Source organism: Dendrobates tinctorius, unplaced genomic scaffold (assembly GCF_039654945.1).
Source record: "Dendrobates tinctorius isolate UK_male_01 unplaced genomic scaffold, ASM3965494v1 ptg000022l, whole genome shotgun sequence".
NCBI classification, from domain to species: Eukaryota; Metazoa; Chordata; class Amphibia; order Anura; family Dendrobatidae; genus Dendrobates; species Dendrobates tinctorius.
The window spans coordinates 21,937,284-21,964,732 of record NW_027361690.1 but is presented as its reverse complement, the minus strand read 5'-3'; the positions used below and the strand labels follow the sequence as shown (position 1 = coordinate 21,964,732).

At 43.6% G+C, this 27,449-nt stretch overlaps 1 protein-coding gene across 1 annotated transcript in view; it reads left to right on the top strand.

Moving 5' to 3' along the window:
• Positions 1-27,449, top strand: part of FAM227B (family with sequence similarity 227 member B) — a 1,066,637-nt gene that overhangs the window by 140,768 nt on the left and 898,420 nt on the right. Inside the window, 3 exon segments of the mRNA XM_073568466.1 lie at positions 12,095-12,332; positions 12,853-12,916; positions 27,164-27,179. Of these exon segments, the coding sequence (XP_073424567.1) occupies positions 12,095-12,332; positions 12,853-12,916; positions 27,164-27,179 (318 nt within the window).

Below are 27,449 nucleotides of genomic sequence, written 5' to 3'. Positions count from 1 at the left end.
ATTGGGTGCAACCCAAATCGCTGAAAGCGCTGCAGCGGTTTTTGGGATTTGCGAATTATTACCGCAAGTTTATCAGGGGTTTCTCTGAGATTGCCAAGCCACTCACGGACCTTACCCGAAAAGGGGCGGACGTGACTAATTGGAATCCTGAGGCTATTCGGGCATTCACCACACTAAAAGAGTGCTTCGTGGCCAATCCGGTTCTGATTCAACCGGACCTAGACTGCCCGTTTACTGTAGAAGTTGATGCCTCCGAAGTCGGAGTGGGAGCAGTGCTATCACAAGGCACTGCATCCCTCACTCAGCTTCGCCCATGTGCGTTTTTTTCCCGCAAATTCTCTGCCACGGAGAGAAACTATGACATCGGTAATCGGGAATTACTGGCGATCAAATAGGCCTTCGAGGAATGGCGCCACTTCCTCGAAGGTGCCAAACACAAGGTCACTGTTTTTACAGACCACAAAAACCTAACCTACCTAGAGTCAGCTAAAAGACTAAATCCCAGGCAGGCTAGGTGGGCCTTGTTTTTCTCCAGGTTTGATTTTATAATCACCTTCCGCCCCGGGACTAAAAATGTGAGGGCAGATGCCCTCTCTCGCAGTTTCTGCCCCACACAGACCGAGGACTGTGAACCAGTCCCAATATTGGCTAATGGAATCGTCGTGTCGGCAGTGTCTTTGGACCTTCTGGAGGAGATCCGTAGGTCTTCAGAGCAAGTTCCTGACACTACGCCCCCCAAAAAATTGTTCGTTCCGGCTAACCTTCGTCTGCAGGTTTTAAAAGAATCACACGACTCTGTCCTGGCAGGCCATCCGGGTCTCAATAATACCACCAGGTTGGTAACTAGGAACTTTTGGTGGCCGACGGTGGTCAAGGACTGTAAGGACTATGTTTCAGCGTGTGAAGTCTGTGCCCGCGCCAAGTCCCTCCATAGTCGCCCTGCCGGCTGGCTTCAGTCCTTGCCCACCCCTGAGACTCCGTGGACCCGCATCTCCATGGATTTCATTACAGACCTGCCGCCATCAGATGGGAAAACTTGTATCTGGGTGGTGGTAGACAGGTTCAGCAAGCAGGGCCATTTTATTCCCCTGTCTGGGTTGCCTAACTCTGAGACTTTAAGTAAGTTGATCATCCTGCACATTGTACGTCTGAACGGCGTTCCGGCAAATATTGTGTCCGACAGGGGTACCCAGTTTGTCTCGAAGTTCTGGAGGGCATTCTGTAGACGCATTGGTGTGGAGTTGTCCTTTTCCTCGGCATACCATCCCGAAACTAATGGTCAAACTGAGCGTACTAACCAAGCCCTGGAACAATACCTCTGCTGTTATGTGTCAGGACATCAGACCGATTGGGTGGAACATCTGCCATTGGCTGAGTTCGCCCTCAATAATCGATATCAAGACTCCATTAAAACTACCCCTTTCTTTTGTAACATTGGACTACATCCGCGCTTTGGGTCGTTTTCGGACAGGATGTCGGAGCTCCCTGGGGTTGAGCAAAATATACATCGGCTAAAAACGATTTGGTCTGAGGTTAATTCAAATTTGAAAGGGGCTCAGGTTAGACAGGCTTCGGCTGCAAATAGACGACGATCTAAGGGGCCGCACCTGGGAGTTGGCGACAAGGTTTGGCTCTCTACAAAAAATATCAAGCTTAAGGTACCGTCCGCCAAACTAGGTCCCAGGTTCATCGGGCCATACGAAATTATCGAGGTGGTTAACCCAGTAGCCTTCCGCTTAAAACTTCCACAGTCATTCAAATTGCCTAACGTATTCCACAGGTCTCTCCTCAAAACTTATTGTTCTCCCATTCACCCTGTTCAGTCCCCTCCTCCTCCTGTTTCGGTCGGGGGAGCTCTGGAGTATGAAGTCCAGGGTATCCTTGACTCCCGCCTTGTGAGGGGCTCAGTACAGTATCTGGTACACTGGAAGGGCTACGGCCCAGAAGAAAGGTCCTGGGTTCCTGCGGGGAACGTCCATGCCAAGGCATTAATTAGGAGATTTCATCTTCTTCACCCTGACAAACCGGGTTTTGAGGGTCCGGAGGCCCCTCCTGGAGAGGGGGGTACTGTCACGTCGCCGTCAGACTCGGGGCCTGCTGTTCCGCCCTCAGCCACTAGGAGGCGACGGACTGTCACGCCACCCTCGGGCTCAGGGCCTGCTGTCCAGGCCTCGGCTACCAGGAGGTGCCGGACTGACATGTCGTCGTCGAATTCAGGGCCTGCTGTCCCGCCCTCAGCCACTAGAAGGCGCCGTGGCTCGCGCCCGAGTGATGGCGGCAACTGTGAAAGGGCTTCTGCGCAGGCGTCTGGTGGACGCAGACTCCGCTCCTCTGTCAGTCATGAAGGGGTTGGTGCATCGTCATCAGGTCTGGTCCTGGGGGCGGTCCTGATGACATCATCAGCCCGGGAGCCTGTGAGGGATGACCTGATCCCTCAAATACCTTGGGACTGGGCTTGCAAGCCGCCGGATATATTCTTGGTTCCCCTGCGTGTTACTGTGTGAATTGCTATAGCTGACTGACTCTGACCTTGGCCTGGACTTCTGACTCTGCTTCTGCCTAACGATTCGGTACCTCTGCTGCCCTCCTGGTTTATGACTCTGACCTTGGCCTGGACTTCTGACTCTGCTTCTGCCTAATGATTCCGTACCTCTGCTGCCCTCCTGGTTTATAACTCTGACCTTGGCCTGAATCTGACTCTGCTACTGTCTACTGTTTTTGTACCTTGCTGCCTGACTGGTTTAGACCCGGATACCACTACGTTTTTGTCTTGTTTTTGGAACACCTTTCTGGCGACCGTCCTACTCTGGCCACTGCTCCTATTCAGACAGCGCCTCCTGGGCTCTGCAATAAATCCAGATCCCTGTATAGGGGTAAAGGGTATCAGTGTTTCTCGGGGTATTGGCTGGCCGCAGCCCAGACCGCAGACGGACGCCACAGTATTATTGGAAAGACCCCTGGGGTCCCGGTGATGTGCATGGGGGATTTTAATAATATCATTCACCCATATCTGGATAAGCACAATGCGGATGCAAGCTTACAACATCAGCCTATTTCTAAATTTGGGGAGATGGTGGTGGAGCTCTCATTGTTAGATCTGTGGAGAATTAAATATCCTAAGTCTAAGCAGTTCTCGTTCTATTCTAAAATGCATAATACTTTATCTGGAATAGACTTGGTCCTGGGTTTGGAAGAAATATTGCACAGGATGGACAAAATTGCATGTTTACCCAGAGTACTATCTGATCACTCTCCCATACTAACTAGTCTTAACCTCATACCGGGTTTGAGTCTTTCTTTGTGGTCGTTCAAACCTTTCTGGTTACAGATTGTAGACATAGAGACGATCTTGCTTGCCCTCAAACATTATTTTCGAGAAAATGGTACTGGTGAGGTATCGCTTAATATGATATGGGATTCTATGAAAGCCTGTTTGAGAGGGACTTTAATTCAGGGGGTCAGCAGATCCAAGACTAAGTAATCCGTTTGGAGTATTTCTTAGGGAACGTGTCCAGGCGACAGAGAATAAATACATATCTACAGGGGAATCACGAGATTTGTTGGAGTGGAAGGAGGCACAAAAGGCGTATGACTTTCACATTAAAGAAAGAGCTAATACCAAGAGATTATTTTCACAGCACAGATTTTTTGAAGAAGGGGAGAAGGCAGGCCACCTCTTAGCAGTAATTTCTAGGGCACAGAGAGGGAATTCATTTATTGGAGCACTCAGGGATCAAAATGGAGTATTAGTTAATTGTCCTGACAAAATTTTAACAATTTTCTCTGAATTTTATAAAGAGCTTTACAGCTCCAAGTTACAATATAATAAAGAACAAATAATGTATTACATAGATAATAATATAATAATAATAAATTTTATTTTTATAGCGCCGACATATTCCGCAGCACTTTACATTTCAGAGGGGATTTGTACAGACAATAGACATTACAGCATAACAATAATCACATACAGTAGATTATAACAAATACCAAGAGGAAAGAGGGCCCTGCTCGCAAGCTTACAGTCTATGAGGAAAGAGGTAGACACGAAAGGTGGGTGGTAACAGTTGCCCTGATTGTATGGACCAGCCATACTGTTAAGTGTGTGACAGTACAGACACAGAGGGCTAATGGATGCATAAAGCATGTGGGAACATGATGCAGGAAATCTGGTTATGGTAAAACTTTTGGCTGTGCCACACAGGGATAGATTAGGTTAATGTGTTGAGGCGATAGGCCAGTCTGAATAAATGCGTTTTCAGGGCACGCTTAAAATTGTGGGGATGATATTTCACTGCCCACACTTTCAGACATGGACAGGATTTATTTAAATAGTCCATTACAGTTGGAAGAATTACAAGAAGCGGTTACCTCTATGCCCAGTAATAAATCACCGGGTTCAGATGGCATACCTGCGGAAATTTAGAAAAAGTTTGGAGAGGTCTTACTTCCCCAGCTCCTTAAGACTTTTCAAGGGGCGGCCAGGACTGGTTCTCTACCCCCATCAATGCAGGAGGCTCTAGTTGTAGTTATCCTTAAACCAGACAAAGATCCTTTATTGCCTGATTCTTACAAACCTATCTCTCTATTGCCTACAGATGTTAAAATTATTGCCAACGTATTTGCCACCAGACTGAACAGAGTGATATCTTCCCTAATCCATACAGATCAATCTGGATTTATGCCCTCCAGATCAACTGCGGTAAATATTCATCGGTTTTATCTTAATATACAATTACCGGCCGACAACTCGGGAGATAGAGTGGTCTGCTCTCTTGATGCAGCTAAGGCCTTTGATTCTATTGAATGGGAATTTCTTTGGGCTGTACAACATAAATTTGGGCTGGGGGATTAATTTATCTATTGGGAAAAGCTCCTATATTGCTCTCCTAAAGCAAGAATTAAAGTTAATGGCCGTCTCACTACTCCGTTTCACTTGGGCAGGGGTACCCGACAGGGATGTCCCTTGTCACCATTGTTATTCGCTATGGCCATTGAACCCATGGCAGTAATGATTAGATCTAATCCAAAAATAATGGGGTTTCAACGAGGGGGACTAGAGGAAAAGGTTGCCTTATATGCCAATGACACATTGCTTTTTCTGGCTAATGCATCTCATGCGCTGCCAGAAGCCATGAGGGTAATCCAGGAATTTAGGCAATATTCAGGGTTGAGGATCAATTGGGGCAAATCAGCACTTCTACCGGTGGATAATATGGCTAATACATCCAACTATAATTTTTCAGGCCTACGGGTGGTCTCACAATTTAAATATTTGGGGGTACAGATTTCCCCACGGGTCAGTGATTATGAGAGCCTCAATCTCCTCCCATTCTTTCTAGGTTTAAGCTTAAGAAACATATCTGGCTACGTTTGCCTTTATCGGTGGTGGGACGTACTAACCTAGTCAAAATTATTTGGATGCCTCAATTACTTCTGCTACACAATTCACCACAATGGATTCCGCAGAGATTTTTCCCAAAGATAAACTCACTGTTTAGAGAGCTAATATGGGGTAAAGGACCTCCATGGATCAGACTGGAACTTTTACAAAGAGAAAAACCCAATGGGGGTTTGGCTGTCCCTAACCCATGGGTTTACTACACGGCAGCACAGTTACAACACATACGCAGTTGGGATGGTCCTGGGGGAGGGGGAGCTCAGTGTCAACTTTTGCAACAATACTTTCACTCGGATAGTCTCTACGAGGTATTGGACTCGAGGGGGTTTTGGCACAAAAACACATGGATTCCCTACTCTGATATTAATACATAAATTATGGGAAAAAGTTTTAAAAAATGCAGGATATCCATGGGGTGTCTCAATATATTTCTATATGGAATACCCCTTCCCTTTCTAATCTCAGCCACTTGGAGGGTTTTGAAAGTTGGGCCCGAAGAGGGATATGTAGATTTGAACATATATTGGAGGGAGATAAAATTAGAGATTTTACTTATTTACGTATGGAATTTTGGATTCAGAATTCAGAATTTTACAAGTATTTACAACTTAGTCACACGTACCAAGCATAAAGTCTCCTTGTAGGAAAATCCATGCAACAGAATAAGATTATACAGCGTATTGAAAAATCCACAGGAACAGCTGTGATGATTTCTCACTTATATTGGGACATACTGCATTTGATGCTTCTGAATCATCCTGTACGTGCGAAGGAGAGGTGGGAGAGAGATATTGGTCCTATTGAGCACAATTTATGGTCAGAAATATTAGAAAGAGTTCCTGGACTCCCGCTGGGAGAATCCCACCGTTTGTCACATTTATATATAATTCATCAAGTTTATCGCACTCCCAAGTTTTTATTCGATAAAGGAGTTAGGCCCGATCCTCTTTGTCCAAGGTGTCGATCGAACAAACACAGCCACCCTACTGCACATGCTATGGTCGTGTCCAAATCTTGAAGCGTTCTGGAGAGGAGTAATAGGGATAATTAATAGAGTATATTTGGTTGAGCTGAGCAAAACCCCCTTTGTATGTATCCTAGGATATATAGAAGACTTGCCAACAGAAGAGGTTGGGAAGTTCGCTGTATCTAGAATGCTTTTTATGGCCAGAAAATTAATAGTCCAGTAATAGATCTCCCACCAAACCCCCTCAATTGCAGAATATGTAACCAAAATTAACTGGCTAGTTAATTTAGAAAAAGGTATATATCGCATTAGAAATTCTATTACCAAATTTGAAAAAATATGGGCGTGTTGGATTGATCGGTCTGGTCTTGCGTCGAGAGAGCTGACCAGGTTCAGGTTGGGTCTATCTTAATATGAAGATATAAAGTTGGAATACGATTTGACTCTGATAGAGATTATTACATGATAATTCGATCTGGCTTAAGCTGGAGTCACACATAGCGACTTAACAGCGATCCCGACAACGATATCAACGTGTCAGGATTGCTGGTAAGTCGCTATGTGATCGCTGGTGAGCTGTCAAACAGACAGCTTCACCAGCGATCAGCACAGCGATGCCGAATGCCCGGCATCGCTGTGTTCGTTAGCGCTGATTATATGTAATCAGCTGTACCATTTTACCATTAAAATGTTGTTTACTTTGGGATTGTAAACTAGTGGGAAAGGGAGAGTGGGGTTAGAGGTGTATGTACCTTTGTTGCGGGTTGTTGTTTTCTATTTTGTTTTTACTTTTTGTATTGAAAATCTCAATAAAAATTACTTTCATTAAAAAAAAGGATCCAGGCAACATCTCCTCTTACAAAACCCTTATCACGTCAGATCATCATGACTTGTCCGCGCTGCTAGACCCATGTCACTACTGGATGAAGGAGAAGTCAAATGACATTAAGTGTCAACAACAACCATTTGACAATTCAAGTCTTTAACTTCGAGACTACAACCTCAAGACAACAGCACTCGATCATTCAGCCAAGGACAACAGCTCACCACCTATAGAGGAAGACAAGGTGATCATCAGGGTCATGAGCATCAAACCCACGGATGACAACTATAACAGCTGGGTAGCTCCCTCACCTTCTCTTCCCGCAAAGACTGAGTTGCCAAGGGACTCACAGCAAGCAACTGCTAAGTTACCAGCCTTTGACGCCTATCTCCATCACAAGCCTGGTCAAGCCGAAGTCGTGCAAGACTTCAGTGCTCAGAGTGAAAGCCCCTCTCTCAACAGCCTACCTTTTACCGATAGTGCCAGCGTTCTCCCCACGCAACACAGCCTCAGCACACTGCCGGATGTCGAATAAGACACGTTTACTTCCCATGCATCACCTTGTGATAAACTCATTAACGAACTTGAGCCAAGAGAACCAGAGTCTAGGAAGGATCTTGAGCCAACCTTCATTACAAGTTGTTTGTCCAAGGTGCCAGTATGGAAGCTGAGATCTCATCACCCTGGACATCCTTCCAGCTGGTCAGCCATCATGCCTGTTGACATCCATTTCAGGTTTATCATGTGCTAGCTCCTTCGAGCAGGAGTCACATGAACTTGGCTTTGTCGCTGGACTCAGCCACTGCGGTTAGCATACCTTCGCATACTACTGCCGTGCTTGGACTCTGGATTATCAGCGTCCAACTGAACTTTGAACTTCCCCTTGTGGACTGGAACTTCTACTTTTAGGTTGGTGGAAGAGTTGGCATGTTGCGGCTTCCCCAATCCGAAGATAGGTTTTTCTATAGGACTCGTTTTTCTATTTTTCATTCAAGGACTACGTTTTACTGCAAGTATGGACTTGATTACTGCATTATTGTTACATTGTTTTTCCTTTTTTTCTCTCATTGCAGCTGACTCCTTATGGCGCACAATGACTTATGAAATCTGACGATTTCAGACAGGGAGTGGTGTCCTACGAATTGGAACAACTTGCAATGTATATTTTTCTGTGTTGAGTTTTTACTCCAATCAGCAAAATTTCCTGTTGTTGCTAGGCGCAATTAGACTGTGTGATCATTGTCTCTATGTCCCTCCTGTAGTTGGGCTCTGTATTAGGTTGCTTCTCCCTTCTTCCTCAGTTTTAGTCTACAGCAGCCATTACTCAAGACGCATGTGTTCTGCCCTGTAAAGATTACTCCCTTTTACCTACTGTTCATTGTAAACTAATCAGATTAGCTAAAGCTGAAAATGAATTGAGGCTTGCAAGAGATGTCAAAAGCAATAATAAAGGATTTTGGGGATATGTCAAAAGTAAAAGAAAAGTCAAAGATGCTATAGGATTTTTACAGGATGAAAATGATGAAATGGTAAGACAGGATGTTGAGAAGGCCGAACTTTTAAATTCCTATTTTGCATCTCTTTTCTCTCAGAAAGGAAATGTAACATCAACTGTTCTTCACTGTCCTATTAAGGGAATAGAAGAATCCAGGATATCTATAAACAGAGAGATAGTGAGGAAACACTTAGCTAACCTAAATTAATTCAAGTCTCCAGGTCCAGATGAATTACACCCCAGAGTACTGAAGGAGATAGCAGAAGAAATTTTTGAACCCCTCTCCATAATCTTTGAAAATTCTTGGAGAACAGGAGAAGTCCCAGAAGACTGGAGAAGAGCAAATGTTGTTCCTATCTTCAAAAAGGGGAAGAAGGTGGACCCAGGCAACTATAGGCCAGTGAGCCTGACTTCTATACCAGGAAAGATCTTTGAACAGATTATTAAACAACATGTATGTCAGTACCTGGATAAGAATGAAGTGATTAAACAGAGTCAGCATGGGTTTGTAACTAATAAGTCATGTCAAACTAACTTAATTTCCTTCTATGACGGAATCACTGATTGGGTGGATCAAGGAAATGCTGTAGATATAGTATATCTTGACTTCAGCAAAGCATTTGACAAAGTATCTCATACAATCCTTATTGAAAAAATGACTAAGTATGGAATGGACAAGGCAACTGTTAGGTGGATTCATAACTGGCTTAGTGATCGGACCCAAAGAGTGGTCGTAAATGGCTGCACATCCAGTTGGAAGAATGTGTCAAGTGGGGTACCACAGGGCTCTGTCCTGGGCCCTGTATTGTTCAACATCTTTATCAATGATTTAGATGAAGGAATTGAGGGTAAACTGATTAAATTTTCTGATGACACAAAGCTAGGAGGGATAGCTAATACTAGAGAAGAGAGAGAGAGGATTCAAAAAGATATAAATAAACTGGAGAAGTGGGCAGCAACTAACAGAATGGTTTTTAACAGGGAAAAGTGCAAAGTACTACATCTGGGCAATAAAAATGAAAAAACATTTACAGAATGGGAGGAATAGGGCTAAGCAACAGCACATGTGAAAAAGACTTGGGTATACTAATAGATCACAGACTGAATATGAGTCAACAGTGTGATGCAGCAGCAAAAAAGGCAAATGCAATTCTAGGATGTATTAACAGAAGCATACAGTCTAGATCACGTGAAGTCATTATTTCCCTCTACTCCTCGTTGGTCAGACCTCATCTGGAATATTGTGTCCAGTTTTGGGCACCACATTTTAAAAAAGACATCAACAAACTGGAGCAAGTTCAGAAAAGAGTGACCAGAATGGTGACTGGTCTGCAAACCCTGTCTTATGAAGAAAGGTTGCAGGATTTGGGAATGTTTAGTTTGAAAAAGAGAAGACTGAGAGGAGACTTAATAGCTGTCTACAAATATCTAAAGGGCTGTCACATTGTAGAAGGATCATCTTTATTCTCATTTGCACAAGGAAAGACTAGAAGCAATGGGATGAAACTGAATGGGAGGAGACACAGATTAGATATTAGGAAAAACTTTTTGACAGAGTGATCAATGAGTGGAACAAGCTGCCACGAGAAGTGGTGAGTTCTCCTTCAATGGAAGTCTTCAAACAGAGGCTGGACAGACATCTGACTGGGATGATTTAGCGAATCCTGCTTTGAGCAGGGGGTTGGACCAGATGGCCCAGGAGGTCCTTTCCAACTCTATGATTCTATGATTCTATGAATACAAGATTTTGGATGATAGCAGCATTGTTTCTCCTGGCCTTTCTACAGTTGCATTGCCAGTGGAGTGGAGTTATTAAACTATCTGCGGATGCCTGGTGGTGTGAATACGAGTTATACAATTATCTAAGAAGCTGATAATTAGAATGCTTGGGATTTGCAGCCATCAGGAAGAGGCAGAGTATGCACAACAAATTGTATGGTGCAATTTCTCCTGTTACCCTTATGAAAATGCAATATTTTGTGCTAAAAACATTTGTGGGGAATTTTTTTTTTATGGCTCAAAGTTATAAACTTCTGTGAAGCACCTGAGGGTTCAATGTGCTCACCACGCATCTAGATCAGTTCCCTTAGAGGTCTAGTTTCCAAAATGGTGTCACTTGTGGGGGATTTTCACTGTTTAGGCACATCAGTGGCCCTCCAAACGCGACATGGCTTCCGCCAATTGTTGCATCAAATTTTGCATTAAAAAAATCAAATGGATCTCCTTACCTTCCGAGCTCTGCCGTGTGCCCAGTGGTTTTCTCCCTCATATGGGGTATCGCCATGCTCAGGAGAAATTACAAAACAAACCTTGTGGTCCATTTTTTCCTGCTACCCTTGTCAAAATAAAAAATTTTGGATATGAATTAAGCTTTTTGGGAAAAAAAGTTAAATGTTCATTTTTTGCACATTCAAAAAATTCCTGTGAAGCACCTGAATGGTTAATAAATTTGATGAATGTGGTTCTGAGCACCTTGAGGTGTGCAGTTTTTAGAATGGTGTCGCTTTTAGGTATCTTCTACCATGTAGACCCCTCAAAGTGACTTCAAATGTAATGTGATCCGTAAAAAAATGATGTTGTGAAAATGAGAAATCGCTGGTCATCTTTTAATCCTTATAACTTCCTATCACAAAAAAATTGTTCCAAAATTGTGCTGATGTAAAGTAGACATGTGGGAAATGTTACTTATTAAGTATTTTATGTTACACACCTGTGTGATTTAAGAACATGAAACTTCAAAGTTGGAAAATTGCGAACTTTTCAAAATTTTCGCCAAATTTCCGTTTTTTTGTCAGAAAAAAACGCAAGGCATTTCAAAGAAATGTTAACAGTATCATGCAGTACATTATGTCGCGAAAAAACAATCTCTGAATCACCGGGATCCATTGAAGCTTTCCAGAGTTATTACCTCATAAGGGGACAGTGGTCAGAATTGTAAAAATTGGCCCGGTCATTAACGGGCAAACCACCCTCGGGGGTAAAGGGGTTAAAGATTACCTGTCATAACGTCAAAAGTGACCATTTTTTGCTTTCATTTTATTCCAACGGCTTCCCTGGGTAGTCTGTATTTTCTTTTTGCAATCCTCTATATAATTACAGTCATATGAGCCTATTTATCTATTGCTAGTTTGTATGGTTTTTACAAGGGGGCTTGGCTGATGGAGTCTCTGGTGACGTTTCTGAAGGCATTATTACCTTGTGAAAAATTCCATAAAAATTAGCAGTAAGCAAAAAGTCTCTGCAACCATATTCCGGATTTAAAAATAAACAAACAGCAAAATACTTGGGAGGTATGGAAATAAAATGAGAGCAAAACTGGCCACTTTAGACCTGATTTTAATTGTCAGTAAATGTCTTGCAGGTTTTTGCATTACACCATTTCAATTTTAATTGTGTCTTCTTTTATAGAAAGACTGGCCAGAAATTCCCTCGGCAGAAGAACCTCTTCATAAAGAGTTGGTGCCAGTTCCTAGATACTCATTGGAAATGATTCACAAAGAGTTTAGAATGTGTGCCCCCTTCCCTGAAAGTGCATTTGTGGATGTGGAGTCTAAAATTGATAAGAACATGGCTTTTCTGGAGAATTATGCCTCCCAGATATTATGTCTACCAGCTTTGAATAATGATCAAGATTCTTCAACAAAAGGTAAATTTGTTGTTGTTTTGATTTTATTTTTACACTGATTATTTCTTGCATGTTACACAGTTTTGTACGTTACTCGGCATCTAAAGTTGTATTACAGTGCTTCTCTTCAGTTGCTTTAGACGAAGTTCTCACAGTGAGCTTTTGGTGAGTTCTTGATGTTGCAGATTTTCTGCACCAATTCTGCACGTACTAAAGGGAACCTGTCACATGAAAAAACGCTGTTAACATGCAGATATGGGGTTAAACTGCAGTTCAATAGCGTTATGAGTCTGCCCGGCAGGGCACCTAGACCCCGATGCCTGGAGGAAATGAACTTAGTTTCTCCTAGTAGTGCTCGGGTTTCAGTCACCTGAGAGTGTGGCGGCTATAACCGCCCCTTCGGCACTGACTGCCAGCAGTTCAGCATTAGGTCTGATGTATTACCCTCCATCAGTGTAATCCATCTGCTCTCTGAAACTAAACATTTTACCAATGTTATCTATTGATGAGCAATATTTCAATGTTTCCTTTAATGTCACAGTATTCCTAACAGAAGCTGATGTCCCTGAAATGTCTCAGAACAGTCAAGAAGTTGTTAAGGTAATAGAGCTTTCTTTTAAATAAATATAATATACAGTTTATGCATGAAAATTAATATTCTCACACTGTGACCTCAAATCATCATTTGCAGTTACTAAAGTCATGAATTTTGCATAGCTTTTTGCAGAGTGATATAAGGTCTTTATTTTTGTCAATAACCTGTTTCGTGACTTAGAGGGCAAAAAGTTGCATGTTTTGCAAAATTTGTAACATTTTGGCTTACATAAAATCATTAGGGAGTGGGGGGGGGGACTGGAGTACTTTTATTTATTTTATTTGTTTATTTTGCTCACTTATATAGTGCAACTAATTCCACAGCGCTTTAGAGACTTCATCATCTCTGTCCCCATTGAGGGTCACAATCTAAATTCCCTATGAGTATCTTTTTGGAGCGTGGAAGGAAAACGGAGTACCTGGAGGAAATCCACACACACATCGAAAAAAAAATACAATAGGGAGAATAAAAGCCCTTTTACACATAGCATTAAATCAGATGCACAAGTGTGGTGCCGACAATATGCAAAGTGGGTGAGACAAACCATCCCCGAACAAGTTTTATCTTCATTCAGCGCTGTTTATGGGCAGAAATCTGGCTGTGGAAATGCAGGTAAATTGTGCCACTCTCTGTGTGGCCAAAACTTCACCCATTCACGGCCATGTGATTTTGAAACAAAATTGTGCTGCCATGTACCTGCTAGAGTGGGTATGGTCAAATATGTGTTCTGTTTAAAACCTCAGATTCCATTGACTGTACATCTATATTATGTTTTGTCTATGTCAAATCTTTGGCTTCATTTTACTCCTCAAGTTTAACCCTGAGTTTCACTGTCACTAGGATTGAGTGATGTTCTTTGCCATCAACTTAAAGGACTGTTCTTTTTGTTTCCTCTAAAGAAAGCAACCAGACTGGCATTATTTTAGTGGGCAGCACAGTAGCTCAGTTGTTAATACTGTTGCTTTCAGCACTGGGGCTATGGAATTAAATCTCACCTAGGACAGCATCTGCAAGGAGTTTGTATGTTCTCCATGTGTTTGCATGCTTTTTCTTTGGGTACTGCAGTTTCCTCCCAAACTCCACAGCAGGGTGCGAATCTAGGGATATGTCGGCGGGGCATTCGCCTCGGTGCATCCGACAGCGGGCTGCAATCGGACCACCTGTTTCTGTGGTCCAAAATGTCTCACCGGCGGCTGCTTTTTGCATTCTCCTGGAGTGGGAGTCAGCCACTCACTTTGCCAGCTGTCAAGATGACAGCTGGCTCAGAGAAGCAATTCATTTTATTTGCGTCTCTCCAATTGAAGCTCTGACCGCTAGCACTTTGAGGTCACGGCGGCATCAACAGCTCGACCAGGTCATCTGATCACGCTGTTGACATCCCCCTTCAGTGCCACAGAGTGTAACGCCATGGGCCGGGCTTACCCTCGAGCAGTTGACCGGAGGGTCATAGACTCAGGTACAGGTGGACGAGACAAAACCGTCAGGCGTTCTGAGGATGAGGCAGACAGCAGAGGTTCAGAATTTACAGCCAAGTTTAGGAACAGAGAGATCAGAAAACAAGCCAGGTCGATAACAGGTGAGACAAAACAGGAATATGCCAGTAGAGGAAGCTAGAGATTGAACTGCTAGAACCAAAGTTCAGACAAGGAATGGAGGGTGGAGTCGCCTGATATATCACCTGCTGGTGATGGGCCAGGGAAAAAAGATTTCTGCAGAATAGAATAGATATAAATTTATGCAGCGTTTAGATGTGCCCCTCTATGACTCAAAAAAAGTAAAGCAGGAAAAGAAGCACAAGGCTGCTCCGAGCGATGGTCAGGTACTGGGTGGAGCAGAGTGAAACACGCTGTGAGTAGGGCGGGGATTAGAAGGCTTAACACAAAGGCACTTTGAATGTCAGTCATGTAAGCACTCCCTATTGTAATTGTGGGGAGAGAAATTTAAGGAGAAATAAGGCACACGACAGACACAGTATTTGCGCAGACTCAAAATATGGATTGGAGGGTGTGGGGATTGTTATTAACACAGTAAATGGACTCATGGTGTTGGAAGTGAACACGGTATGGGGAGTTATTGGGGATTTGTGCCGACACACTATAAGGAGCTAGGTGTGGATTGGTGCATTACACCGAGAAGAGGGGTCACAGTACAAGGAGGTGTGGGTGAGAATTGGTGTTGACACAGTATGAAGAGTAAGGGGGAATTTGTGGGGAAACACTATAAAGAGCTGGGGGGATTAGTGCAAGCACAGAGTAAGGAGTGGGAGGATGAGAGTGGACACAGTATGAAGAGTAGAGGGGATTATGAAGACACAGTATAAGCAGCAAGGGGCATTGGCGCAGACACAGTATGATGAATGGAAACTATTGTGCAGACACAGTGTAAAGAGCCAGGGGGCAATGGTGCTGAAACAGTATGAAGAGGGAGAGATGTGTGTGGACTCAGTATGAGAAGTGGGGGGATTGCTGTGGACATAGTACAAGGCGTGGCTGGAGGAATTGTTGTGGACACAGAATGAGTAGCCATAGGGGAATTGATGTTGGCACAATATGAGGAGGGGCGGTGTGGGGGATTGGTGTGAACATAGTATGAGGAGCGAGAGGAGAGGTTATTTAGACACAGTATGAGGTACGAGGTGGAAATTGGTGCAGACACAGTAAGGGGGGAGAAGTGGTGCAGACACAGTATGAGAAGTGGGGGGATTGGTGCAGACACAATATAGGGAGCGAGAGGAACCTGCGAGGAGACAGAATGGCAGTATGGAGAGTGTGGAATATGTGAGGAAACGGTATGAGGAGTGGGGGGAAATGGGTATGGAAACAATATGGGGAGTGGGGATGTATAAGGAGACAGTATAAAGACAGTATAAAGAGTGAGGGGGAAATGTGTGAAGAGACTATTGAGCGAAATTGTGTGAAGTGACAGTTTATGAAGAGAAGAATGTGAAGGGATAGAGAATAGAGACTGGATCGTGTGGGGACAGTATAGAGAGTGGAGCAGCATAAGGGGGCAGTGTGAGGGCACAGCAAGGAGGGAACAGTATGGCGAGGAGGGGGAGTATGATGAGGGAGGCACACTATAGTGACTGGGCACTATAGGGGGACCCAGTGTGAGAGGACAGTGTGAAGAGGGGGCCCAGTATAGAAATGACGGGGCAGTGTGGCCGGCATGAACCATAAGATGGACAGTGTGGGGGTCATATTTTGTGCTGGTAGCACATTGAGGACAATTATTTATTCAGGGACACAGCAAAGGGCTTTTATTCAGGTACAGTACATTATAATGATGCTGCTATTTTTAAGGCAACGGGGCGGGATGTGTGGCAGAAGACCAGGGAAGATGGAGGTCTGCAGAGACGGCTGTGAATGTGAAAAGTCATGATGGCAAGATGAAGAAGAAAAAGAGAACGACTCCAATCAGCGACAATGTTGTTTATAAGGTACCGTGATGTAAACCTTTATTTGTGATACTGCTTGTATCTCATCAGTACTGTATGTCCGCAGTCTGATAGCTGTTAACAATAACTCCCTCTACCACCTTACCATTATTAAGGACATATTGGGAGTTGTACGTTCATGCTATACAATTGTATATAGGGCTGAGCTGATATTACAATTGATTTCTGTATTAAGCTTGGTGATGTATGGGGATTAGGGATGAGCGAGCAAGTATAATGTATTATACTATAATACATTATACACTATAATGCAAGTATTATTATATAACAAGTATAATGGGAGTCTATGGGAAAGCCGAGCTGTATTCTGTTATACCCTACAAAGAGGTCTGGGGGGGTCCGTGAAAATGTTCAACTGGATGGGAAAAGTGCTGAATGGAAGGAGAACAGCATGGGGAAGACCCCTGGAAGTATCTCTGACTCCCAGATATATATGTACCACTCAAAAAAATAAAGGGAACACTTAAGCAACGGAATATAACTCCAAGTAAATCAAACTTCTGTGAAATCAAACTGTCCATTAGGAAGCAACACTGATTGACAATCAATTTCACATGCTGTTGTGCAAATGGAATAGACAACAGATGGAAATTATTGGTAATTATCAAGACACCCTCAATAAAGGAGTGCTTCTGCAGGTGGGGACCACAGACCACATCTTAGTACCAATGCTTTCTGACTGATATTTTGGTCACTTTTGAATGTTGGTTGTGCTTTCACTCTCGTGGTAGCATGAGACGGACTCTACAACCCACACAAGTGGCTCAGGTAGTGCAGCTCATCCAGGATGGCACATCAATGCGAGCTGTAGCAAGAAGGTTTGCTGTGTCTGTCAGCGTAGTGTCCAGAAGCTGGAGACGCTACCAGGAGACAGGCCAGTACACCAGGAGATGTGGAGGGGGCCGTAGGAGGGCAACAACCCAGCAGCAAGACCGCTACCTCAGCCTTTGTGCAAGGAGGAACTATTCTTTTTTCTTTTTTTTAAATTGACTATATTGTGATCTATAGTGTATTACTCGCTTTGTATTACATTTTAGTGTTATATAACACCCAAAAAAAGTGACTTTTTTCTGTATCCACTTCCTCATCTGTAGAGTATTCCATGCTCTAGTGTATATTTCTCTCTTATATAACCCTCCAAATAAAGCGTTCAAAAATTTTTCTATATTCACTTACTGATCCATAGAATATTATGTCTTCTGGGGTATTGTGGTATATATCCCTCCAAAAAAGGGTTCAAAAAATTTTCAGTATTCAATTAATCATCTGGAGAGTATTTTGTGCTCTGGGGTACATTACTGTGGTATCTGAAACTCAAAAAAAGCCTTAAAGGGAACCTGTCACCCCCCGCAGGCGGTTTTAAGTAAAAGAGCCACCTTGTGCAGCACTAATGCTGCATTCTGTCAAGGTGGCTCTTTTATTTAGGGTTCCTTGCACTGCAAAATAATCGTTTTTAAAATTGGTCACACATACCTGATATTTGTCAGGGGGGCAGGTCTTTCCCCATCTGACAGAGACGCCTCACATACGTCAGTCATGTATTCCTGCATTGTGTCTCTGCCTCCAAATCTTTATTTTCAAATCCTGGCGCCTGTGCTGGCTGTACTATGTATTCTTGGTTACCGTCGCCCGTCCTCTGTCATGACGTCGGCGGCCAGAGATCTCTGTCTTTCCCCATCTGACAGAGACGCCTCACATACGTCAGTCATGTATTCCTGCATTGTGTCTCCGCCTCCAAATCTTTATTTTCAAATCCTGGCGCCTGTGCTGGCTGTACTATGTATTCTTGGTTACCGTCGCCCGTCCTCTGTCATGACGTCGGCGGCCAGAGATCCGGCCCCGCAGTCGCTTATGGTTTATTCACACTGCGGGGCAGGAATCTCGGGCATGCGCAGTAGTTATCTGCGCCCGAGATTCCCAGCCCCTCAGTGTGAATAAACCATAAGCGACTGCGGGGCTGGATCTCTGGCAGCTGACGTCATGACAGAGGATGGGCGACGGTAACCAAAAATGCATAGTACAGCCGGCACAGGCGCCAGAATTTTAAAATGAAGATTTGGAGGTGGAGACACAATGCAGGAATACTTGTCAGAGGAAGCGTCTGATTGTTTTGTTAATATGTACAAATATGTTATGGATGGGGGCATCCCTGTGGTATACTTTGTTATGCAAATAAAGTAAAAATGGTGTGAAAATTTTTGCTTTACAACTTATTGAAACCATTTTCATGCTGTATCTACGGTGCAAATTCACCTTCACAGGATAATTATCGAGAAAAACATAAAGTAAAAGCATATGTATGTATAACCGCTAACTCTGAAAAAAAACACTTAAAGGAAGTCTGTCAGCACAGAATGACTGTTCAAACCAATTACAGGCACTTGGTGCATTAGGGCGGGGAAAAACAGGGCCGCCATCAAGGCATTACTGCCCTTTTTGACGTATGGGGCCTGATGAGCATAGGTGGCCCGGAGCGGGCCCCCCCTTTGCTTACTGGGCCCCGGGGGCAGGATCTTGCTGGAGCCGCAACTGAACGTGCGCCCTCGGAAACACGTTCAGTTAAGTCTGTTGCCACGTGGGCCCACAGCCACTCACTGGTCGGCAGCTGACATCAGCGGCACGTTGCCGGCGTATCACGTCCACTGTCAGGCGCCTGCGAGTCCGTACTTCACATGCACGGAGAAGACTATGCCGCTGGACCGTGGCCAGGTAAGGAGAAAGAGGTTTTTTGTTTTTTTTTACTGAAAGTGGCAAGCCACAATATGGAGGCAGATTAGGCAGGATTGAGACAGATGGGAAGGCAGCAGCTGCAGCATCATGGAACACATGGGGCAGGGTGGAAACACATGGTGCATGATCATGGGGCAGGATGGAGACACATGGGGTAGAAACATGGGGTAGGATGGAGACACATGGTGCAGGATCATGGGGCAGGATGAAGACACGGATCACAGAGGAGAATGGAGACAGATGGGGCAGAAACTTGGGGCAGGATGAAGACACATGGGGCAGGATGGAGCTACATGAGGCAGAATGGAGGCAGAATGGAGACAGATGGGGCAGGATGGAGACAGATGGGGTTGAAGCATGGGGAAGGTTTGAGAAACATGGGGCAGGATCATGGGGCAGGATTGAGACACATGGGGCAGGATGGAGACACACGGGGCAGGATCATGAGAAACTGATGGGGCAGGATCATGGGACATGATCATGGGACACAAATGGGGCAGGATCATGGGACAGAAGGGGCCTGATTGGGAGATCACATGGATGTGGGATGGGACATCAAATGGGGGCAGAATTAGAGAACATATGGTTGGAGCCAGGAATGAGACACAAGGGGATCAGGATGTGGGATATTACTGTAGGAGCTAATTCAGGGATATTATTACTACAGTGATGTATTTTATTTATGAGGATACTGTTTTTATAGGGGGATACTGGTACTGTGCAGGGCAACCCTATGTCACTTTTTTTCATCTGGTGTAGTGTAGAAGTTGGAAAAAAAATAAGTAGTGTGCTCTGCAAGCGATGCTCTAGATAACTGTGTTATTTTCTGCAGAGACAAGTCCTGGATGGAAGAAGTAATGGCGGTCTATACTGGATGAAGTAAAGCATAGATGAATGACTTCAACTAGAGACATCTATAGTGAGTCATTGTATTTCCTGTACACTTACACTATACACTGTATATTATATACATAGCTCTTATATATAATGTCACTGATGATCCCTGTATTACCTGTACACTATATAGAGAGCTCCTGTGTATAAAGTCACTGGTAATCCCTATATTGCCTGTACACTGACACTATATACAGAGCTCCTATGTATATTGTCACTGGTGATCACTGTATTACCTGTACACTGACACTGTATACTATGTATAGAGCTCCTGGGTATAGTGGCACCTATGGAAATCTTAGTATTGCGTTTTTTTATTAATGATCAGTAGTGTATTATTATTCAGTAACTACATGGTGGTAATATGTCATCTAGTCATTGTGTGGTGGTATTTGTTCCTTGTATGTGGTATTATTCTGTCATTATGTGGTGGTAATATGTGGTCTGGTCTTGGTCTGATGTTATTTGTCCATTGTGTGTGGCATTATTCTGTCACTATGTGGTGATAATATGTGATCTGGTCATGGCGTGGTGGTATTTGTTCTTTGTATGTGGTATTATTCGGTCACTATGTGGTGACAATATGTGGTCCGGCCATAGTGTGGTGGTATTTGTTCCTTGTATGATGAATTATTCGTTCATTATGTGGTGGTAATATGTGGTATGGTCTTGGTCTGATGTTATTTGTCCCTTTTGTGTGGTATTATTCTGTCACTATGTGGTGGTAATATGTGATCTGGTCATGGCGTGGTGGTATTTGTTCTTTGTATGTGGTATTTTTCTGTCACTGGTGGTAATATGTGGTCTGGTCATATTGTGGTGGTATTGGTCCCTTTTATGTGATTTTGTTGGACATTTTAAAAATTGTAAAATAAATAAAAATATACTTAAATAGTATTGAATATTTTAACAAATGTTTAATAGCTTAGAGGAGAGCAGGGTCTGGCCAAAAGAGGCTCTTTGTCATGGTGGCGGATTAAAAAATCTTTTGGCCAAGACAAAAGCTGCTGGCTAAGTATGTGATGTGGTGTTAGATGGGAACTGTGTGTGATTGGTGAGGACGTGGTGCAGAAGTGGAGTTCTTTCAAGAGAGGGAGGTGGGACTGTGGAATTTTCGAGGGGTGGAAGCAGGGGTGGGGTGGAGCCTTGGCAGAGTCTCAAGGGCCTTTGAAAATGTTGCCAGTATGGGGCCCTGAAATTCCTGGTGGCAGCTCTGGGGACAAACATATAAATATACCTTTACATCTAATTGTTTTCCCACAATCTCTAGCCCCCCTCTTCCTTTATTGACAGCTCTGGCTTCATAGAGCCATAGAGGGGCAGAGATAGAGGGAGAACAAGTAGGTGGGAAGGTGCACTAAATTGTTTGGCCCCTCCACAGGTTCACCGAGCACCTGTACTTGGTTTGAGCAGTCAATCTGTGACAACAGTGCTCCTAATAAATCAAGCAAACTTGATCAGCTATCTCTTGGTAGAATCATAACCCTTTAATCCCTATGTGGTGGTCTGTTCTGTAATGGTTCAGTCAATGGGAAAAAGTGGTACTAATGTTATGTTATACACGGATAATGTATAAAGCCCTGAGAATACATAAGCAGGTCAATAATCAGTGAATTCAGTTACAGACAGTACCAGAGGATTTTTTTTCTACCTTTGAGTATACAACTAAAACTTTAACAGGGAATGTATCACTAATATTATTATTTTTGTAATAATTCAAACCAGTGTTTTTTTTTCTTAGTCTGTTCTTTTAATTAGTTTTTTTAAATTTGTGAATATAGAGAAAGTCATCTTGAATGAGCCTTTTACTACATTTAAAGATAGGGTCTTGACCGCACATCTGTGCCCCTGCAGTGTGAATGTCAACATGCATTTATATGCTGCATGTGTATCAACTCAAACCAAGCTCAATTTTTTTGTTTTTTCTTTGTATTTTTGCATTCTGTGCAAGCTGGGGTGTGGCCTCCCTCTCCTGAGCTGGAAATTGTATATAAGGCTTCCCCAGACTGGTGTCTACTGTTTGGGACCCAGTCCTTTTGTCTGCCCTTGTTCACACATTGAGGTCAACTTTGACACAAGGCAAGGTTTTAATATTAGACAGTGTAGGACTATCCCGAACAGAGTTACCGTGTCGGGGTGGGATTGCTTTCATGCTACTTTTGATCAAAACAGTATTGCTAAAAACTCTGCACTTTTGCTTTTACTTATTTAGTTACAGCAGGGCTTTTGCTGACTTTGTCTTTTGCAGGTTTTATATATTACATACTTGTTGGAGCCCTATTTGTGCACCTCTTCACACTCCCAGAGTGCCATATAGTCTTCAACACTATGGTGTACATAAGAGACCATGATTTTTACTTTACACAGCAGTACTATAGTATTGCTGACCATAGTACAGACGATTAGACGATCTCAGGTTCAAGTCCACTAATATGGCTACATAATACAGTAAAAAGTTATTTAAAAATTGTTTTTAAAGATATAGAAAAAAACCCTCAAAATATAAGGGTATGTGCAGATGTTGCGGATTTGCTGCGGATCCGCAGCGGATTTTCCGTGTGGATCTGCTGCAGATCCGCAAGTGTGTGACCAACCAATGTAATTCAATGGGAAAAAAAAGCTGTACACATGCTGCGGAAAATTCTGTACAAAATCTGCAGCAGTTTATTTTCCGCAGCATTTCAATTCTTTTTACGGATCCACATGCGTTATTACACCCATTCCATTAATGAATTCCGTGTGAAGGGTTAAAACTAAAATCAAAGCTGAAGTTTCGTTTTATCCATTCTCTGAAGGTTTCGTTTTTCCATTTTTGTTGCTGTAAGATAAATTTTTGTAATTGGGATGGGCTGTCATGAAACCAGACTGTTCCAATCAGGTGCAAGATAAGGGAACCGGGGGTGTAAAACTCTGAAGAATATGCCATTATATTGCTTTCTATGCTATTTGGATACGGACATATATGTAGTTTCCGGTTTTCTTGCAATATTATTGGCTTATAAAGTGAAGTGTTACCATGATGCTATTGGTAGTTGAGAACTTTGCATAATTAAGCAAAAGATTATAAAATAAGTGACTAAAATAAAGGGGACTGGTGATCTGTCTCGATCCTCCTGTACAGAGACCCCCGTCTCCGTGTGGTCATTTGAGTTGCTAGCAACACTCTGTGGAATAATTTGGACATCTCTGGCTCAACCATGAAGGGTTAATTTAGCCCTCCCTCAATAGCTACCCCGACAGCTGGCCGCCCAACGTGGGGCCCCCGAATAGGGACGCCTCTGCCCCCGGAGGACAACAAGACAAAGGACCCTCGGAGCGGACACAGGTGCTGGAAAATTGGGACTGATCTTCCCCCACAACAACCATGGTAAGTTGGCAGTTATACTGTTCAGACTGATCGTTGGTGTGGTTTTCCTGTGTCTGTTGCTGAAAAGAGGATCTGAGGTTTGTCCTTGATGGTGGGGTGATTCATGGGTGGAATCATATGGAGGTGCAGTCCCGTTGGGGGCCCAGTGCTCAAACCATACCTCGTAAGGGACCGACACCCCGGATTGACCAGTGATTGTGACTCTCTTTATAGTCAAACTATCCTGAAATCCTGAATTCACTGTTAGAGTCAGGCGTGGTGAAGTGATCGAAGACTGGGTAGGATACGTAACTCAGGTATATATAGATATATATAACCAGAGGTGTCCGGAGGGATAGTCTGAGACGCCCTCCTCCTTTCACTGAGTACCGCGTTGAATCTTGGGCAATCCCAGAGGGGGATTATTGACCCTGTGGAACAGACTGATACGGCCGCTCCAGATCTGTGCACAACTGAAGTAAGGATATTTAGCTCTAAATGAGAGAATCCGTGGAAGGAAAAGAAGAATTTCGTTGCTTGGTGTTAGGAAGAACAGAGGAAGTGAATTCTGATTGTTTCTGTTACTGCTATGTTGAAGAAGGAAAAATTGTCTTATTATGACAGGGACTGGATGTATTGTGGTTCAAGAAAATGACTGTGGTGTGAGAATTGAGGAAGTGATTAAAGAATAAACGGATATCGAGACTGATGTGGCAGGCAGACAAATAGTTAAGAATGATTTGAAAGAAGAGGTCTCCCTGCTAGATGACAATTGTACAAGGAGACCGAGAGTCGCAGCCCCCACCTTTTCTTTGTTAAACGCTCACGGTATCTATTATCAGCCACCGCCACCAACCTCAGTCCCTGTTATGCCTAATATTGCTAGTGGTTATGAGTATCCACCCCCTTCCAGATCCAGAAAAAAAAAAGTTTTCAGAAGACTTTAACCAGCTCTGTATCAGCAGGGAAAGAAAAAAAAAAAGCAAGCTAGCAACTGCAGCTGCTCCAGTTCTCCCTCCAATCCCAGCTCCCCCTCCCACATCGCCCCCACTGCAGCTCGTTCACACACAGCAAACCCCAGCCCCTCCCTGCTAATTCTTGTCTGCAATTCTGGCGCTCTGCCCGATTCAGACACTTTCAGAGAGATTGTCATACAGGCCGCTGTTTTAATCTGAGTAGATGGCAGACCCAATTAATATACTTTTATAAACCCCATCCCTGTGGGACCTTTCCCCGAGGTTACTACTCAGTTTGTAATCTCTCCCACATGTCCAGTAAATTTACTAGGGGCAGATTTATTATCACAGTTCCGCTCTAGAATACAATTCCAAGATGATGGTCAGATGGTTCTTACATTATATAATCCCTATGTAGATGAAGACAGTGAGGAAATCTGTATTTTGCATGCCTTTCCCACAGATGCCACAAGGGGCCCAAAACAGTCCCAACCAGTTTGCAAAAAAAAAAAATATGAGCAGGTGTCTTTTGCCATTGCTGCCATTGTTAGCCTCCTTAAGTATCTGGCAGCACTGAACTGTCGGGTTTCGGCCTCGAGACTTCAGTTCTGCCTTGGTCAAGTGATATTCTTGGGTCACTGTCTCCTTCAGGGTGCCAGACACCTCGCAGAAGAAAGAAAAATAGCTGTCAGCTCCCTTCCTTTCCCAAAAGATGAAACTGAATTCCAGCATTTTCTAGGACTGTGCACTTCTTGTTGTCAGTGGATACCGGATGCATCCCGCATAATGCAACCCCTTTACATTGCCTTGAAAGACGGTATAATGAACTATAAGGAAAGATGGCAGTGATGAGGATTACCTCCAATATGATTGTTCCCAATTTCTGATAGAAGAAACAGCTACACCACCAAATGTCAGTGAGAATTCACTCCCAAATCCCGATCTGGTGTTATACACGGATGGTTCAAGATATGCTGACCAGTTTGGTAGATTCCACACGGGATATGCTGTTACCACAGAGGACACTGTAGTGCACACAGCTGCGCTCCCGCCCTCACAGTCAGCACAAGAAGCAGAACTCCAGGGTCTGTCTACTGCATGTACTTTGGCCAAGAACAGACGGGCTAATATATACACGGACTCACGGTATGCATTTGGTATTGCTCACGATTTTGGGGCTCTATGGGCCAATCGAGGGTTTATTACTACTACCGGAACTTCAGTGAAAAATGCTGAAGCTGTTAAAACCTTCATGGACTCGATCAAATTACCTATTCAGGTGGCCATTATCAAAGTTAAGGCGCACGGTCCTAGGACCAGACCACAGACTGTTGACAATGCATTTGCGGATATGCAAGCAAAAGCCGCCGCTCTTTTACCTATTGAACCAACCATACAAACTATGGTGACCACATGCTCTCAGCGTGAACAGTTACAAGAAGCACTGACCCTACAAGAACCTGAGGATCTACAACAGACTGAGGTTTTGTGTCGAACCCTGCGAGACCGCTTAATGACAATGCAGAGAATGTCTCCAAAGGAAGAGGTGAAGCAACGGAAGACTGACGGGGCACGAATGGATAATGGTCTCTGGAAAAAGGACCAACTCGTGTGTCTCCGTAAGCAGATGTACCCTGCTATTGCCACATGGGCACATGGACCTACACATCGAGGAAAGAATCAGGCCCTCGCACTGGTGCAAAAATTCTACTGGGCCCCGGTTCTCCAGTTGGCCGGAAGCATTCCCTGTTACCAACATTACTGCAAAGACCACAGCGAAGAAACTGGTGATGGAAGTCATATGCAGATATGGCTTCCAGAAGTTGTTGAAAGTGATCAAGGCCCGGCCTTTTCTTCTCATGTGTACCAAAAAGTTCTGACAATGCTTGGATCCACTGTAGCCCTCCATACTCCGTACCACTCACAATCCAGTGGGAAAGTTGAGAGGTTGAACGGCACACTGAAGGGACAATTGACCAAAATGATGCAGGAGACTACGGCTCCATGGCCAGAGCTCCTACCCATTGTGCTATACCATATTCGTACTGCCCCTATTACAAAATATGATTTGTTCCTATATAAGATATTGTTTGGTGCTAGGCCCCCAGTTGCAAATTTCCAGCCTCAGCAGTTATCAGAAGAAACTGACCGTGCTGTTCAATATGTTACTCAGCTTAGTAAAAATCTTGCTAACACCCATGCTCTAGTTTCTTCTTCTTTTCCAGATTCAGCAGAAACCGACACCTGTCATAACCTGATGCCTGGTGATTTGGTAGTCATGAAAAGGCATGTCAGGAAGCACGGACTAGAACCCTTGTATGACGGTCCCTATCAAGTTCTCCTCATCACCCTACCAGCCAATAGCAAATAAAGGGGCATAATGTTTTGGTTTTTCGCATTTTCCATTTTATTATTGGTAGAAGTTAAAAGTTAAAGTTAGAAGATATTCAAAGACTCAGAGATCAATACGATAAAGACAATGATTGTAATAAGGACAGTTGGTGGTCAGACACCTTCTCCTTTCTCAATCCAGCCAATTGGTTTAAGGGAATTGGGAGCTGGATAGCTGGGATCTTACAAAACTTGTTGCATATTGCTGCCTGTATCCTTGTTGTATATGTGATACTAAAACTTGTTTTTTGGTGTATTTCTGTATGTTTTAGGAAATTTTGCACTAAGACAGCTAATGATGATACCAAAGACGCTGTCACCCCTGCTCTTCTCTGCACCGATCTCAAAAGGCTATTTGATGAAGATGTTGAAGCCAAGCACATGGCTACCTACAAAAGATCTCCACCACCGTCATGAAAAATTGTTATTCGTGAACTGCAGTATACAGGGGGGACGGGTGCGCCGCGACAGCCATGACTGATAACACGGCATCAGCCATGTGAAGACTAGCACCCATCAAGCTGTTAGCTTGGGATAGCACCTCTGATGCTGCATATGTGTTAAAAAAAATTATCTAGGGGGAATGTGAAGGGTTAAAACTAAAATCAAAGCTGAAGTTTTGTTTTATCCATTCTCTGAAGGTTTCGTTTCTCCATTTTTGTTGCTGTAAGATAAATTTTTGTAATTGGAATGGCTGTCATGAAACCAGACTTCCAGTCAGGTGCAAGATAAGGGAACCGGGGGTGTAAAACTCTGAAGAATATGCCAT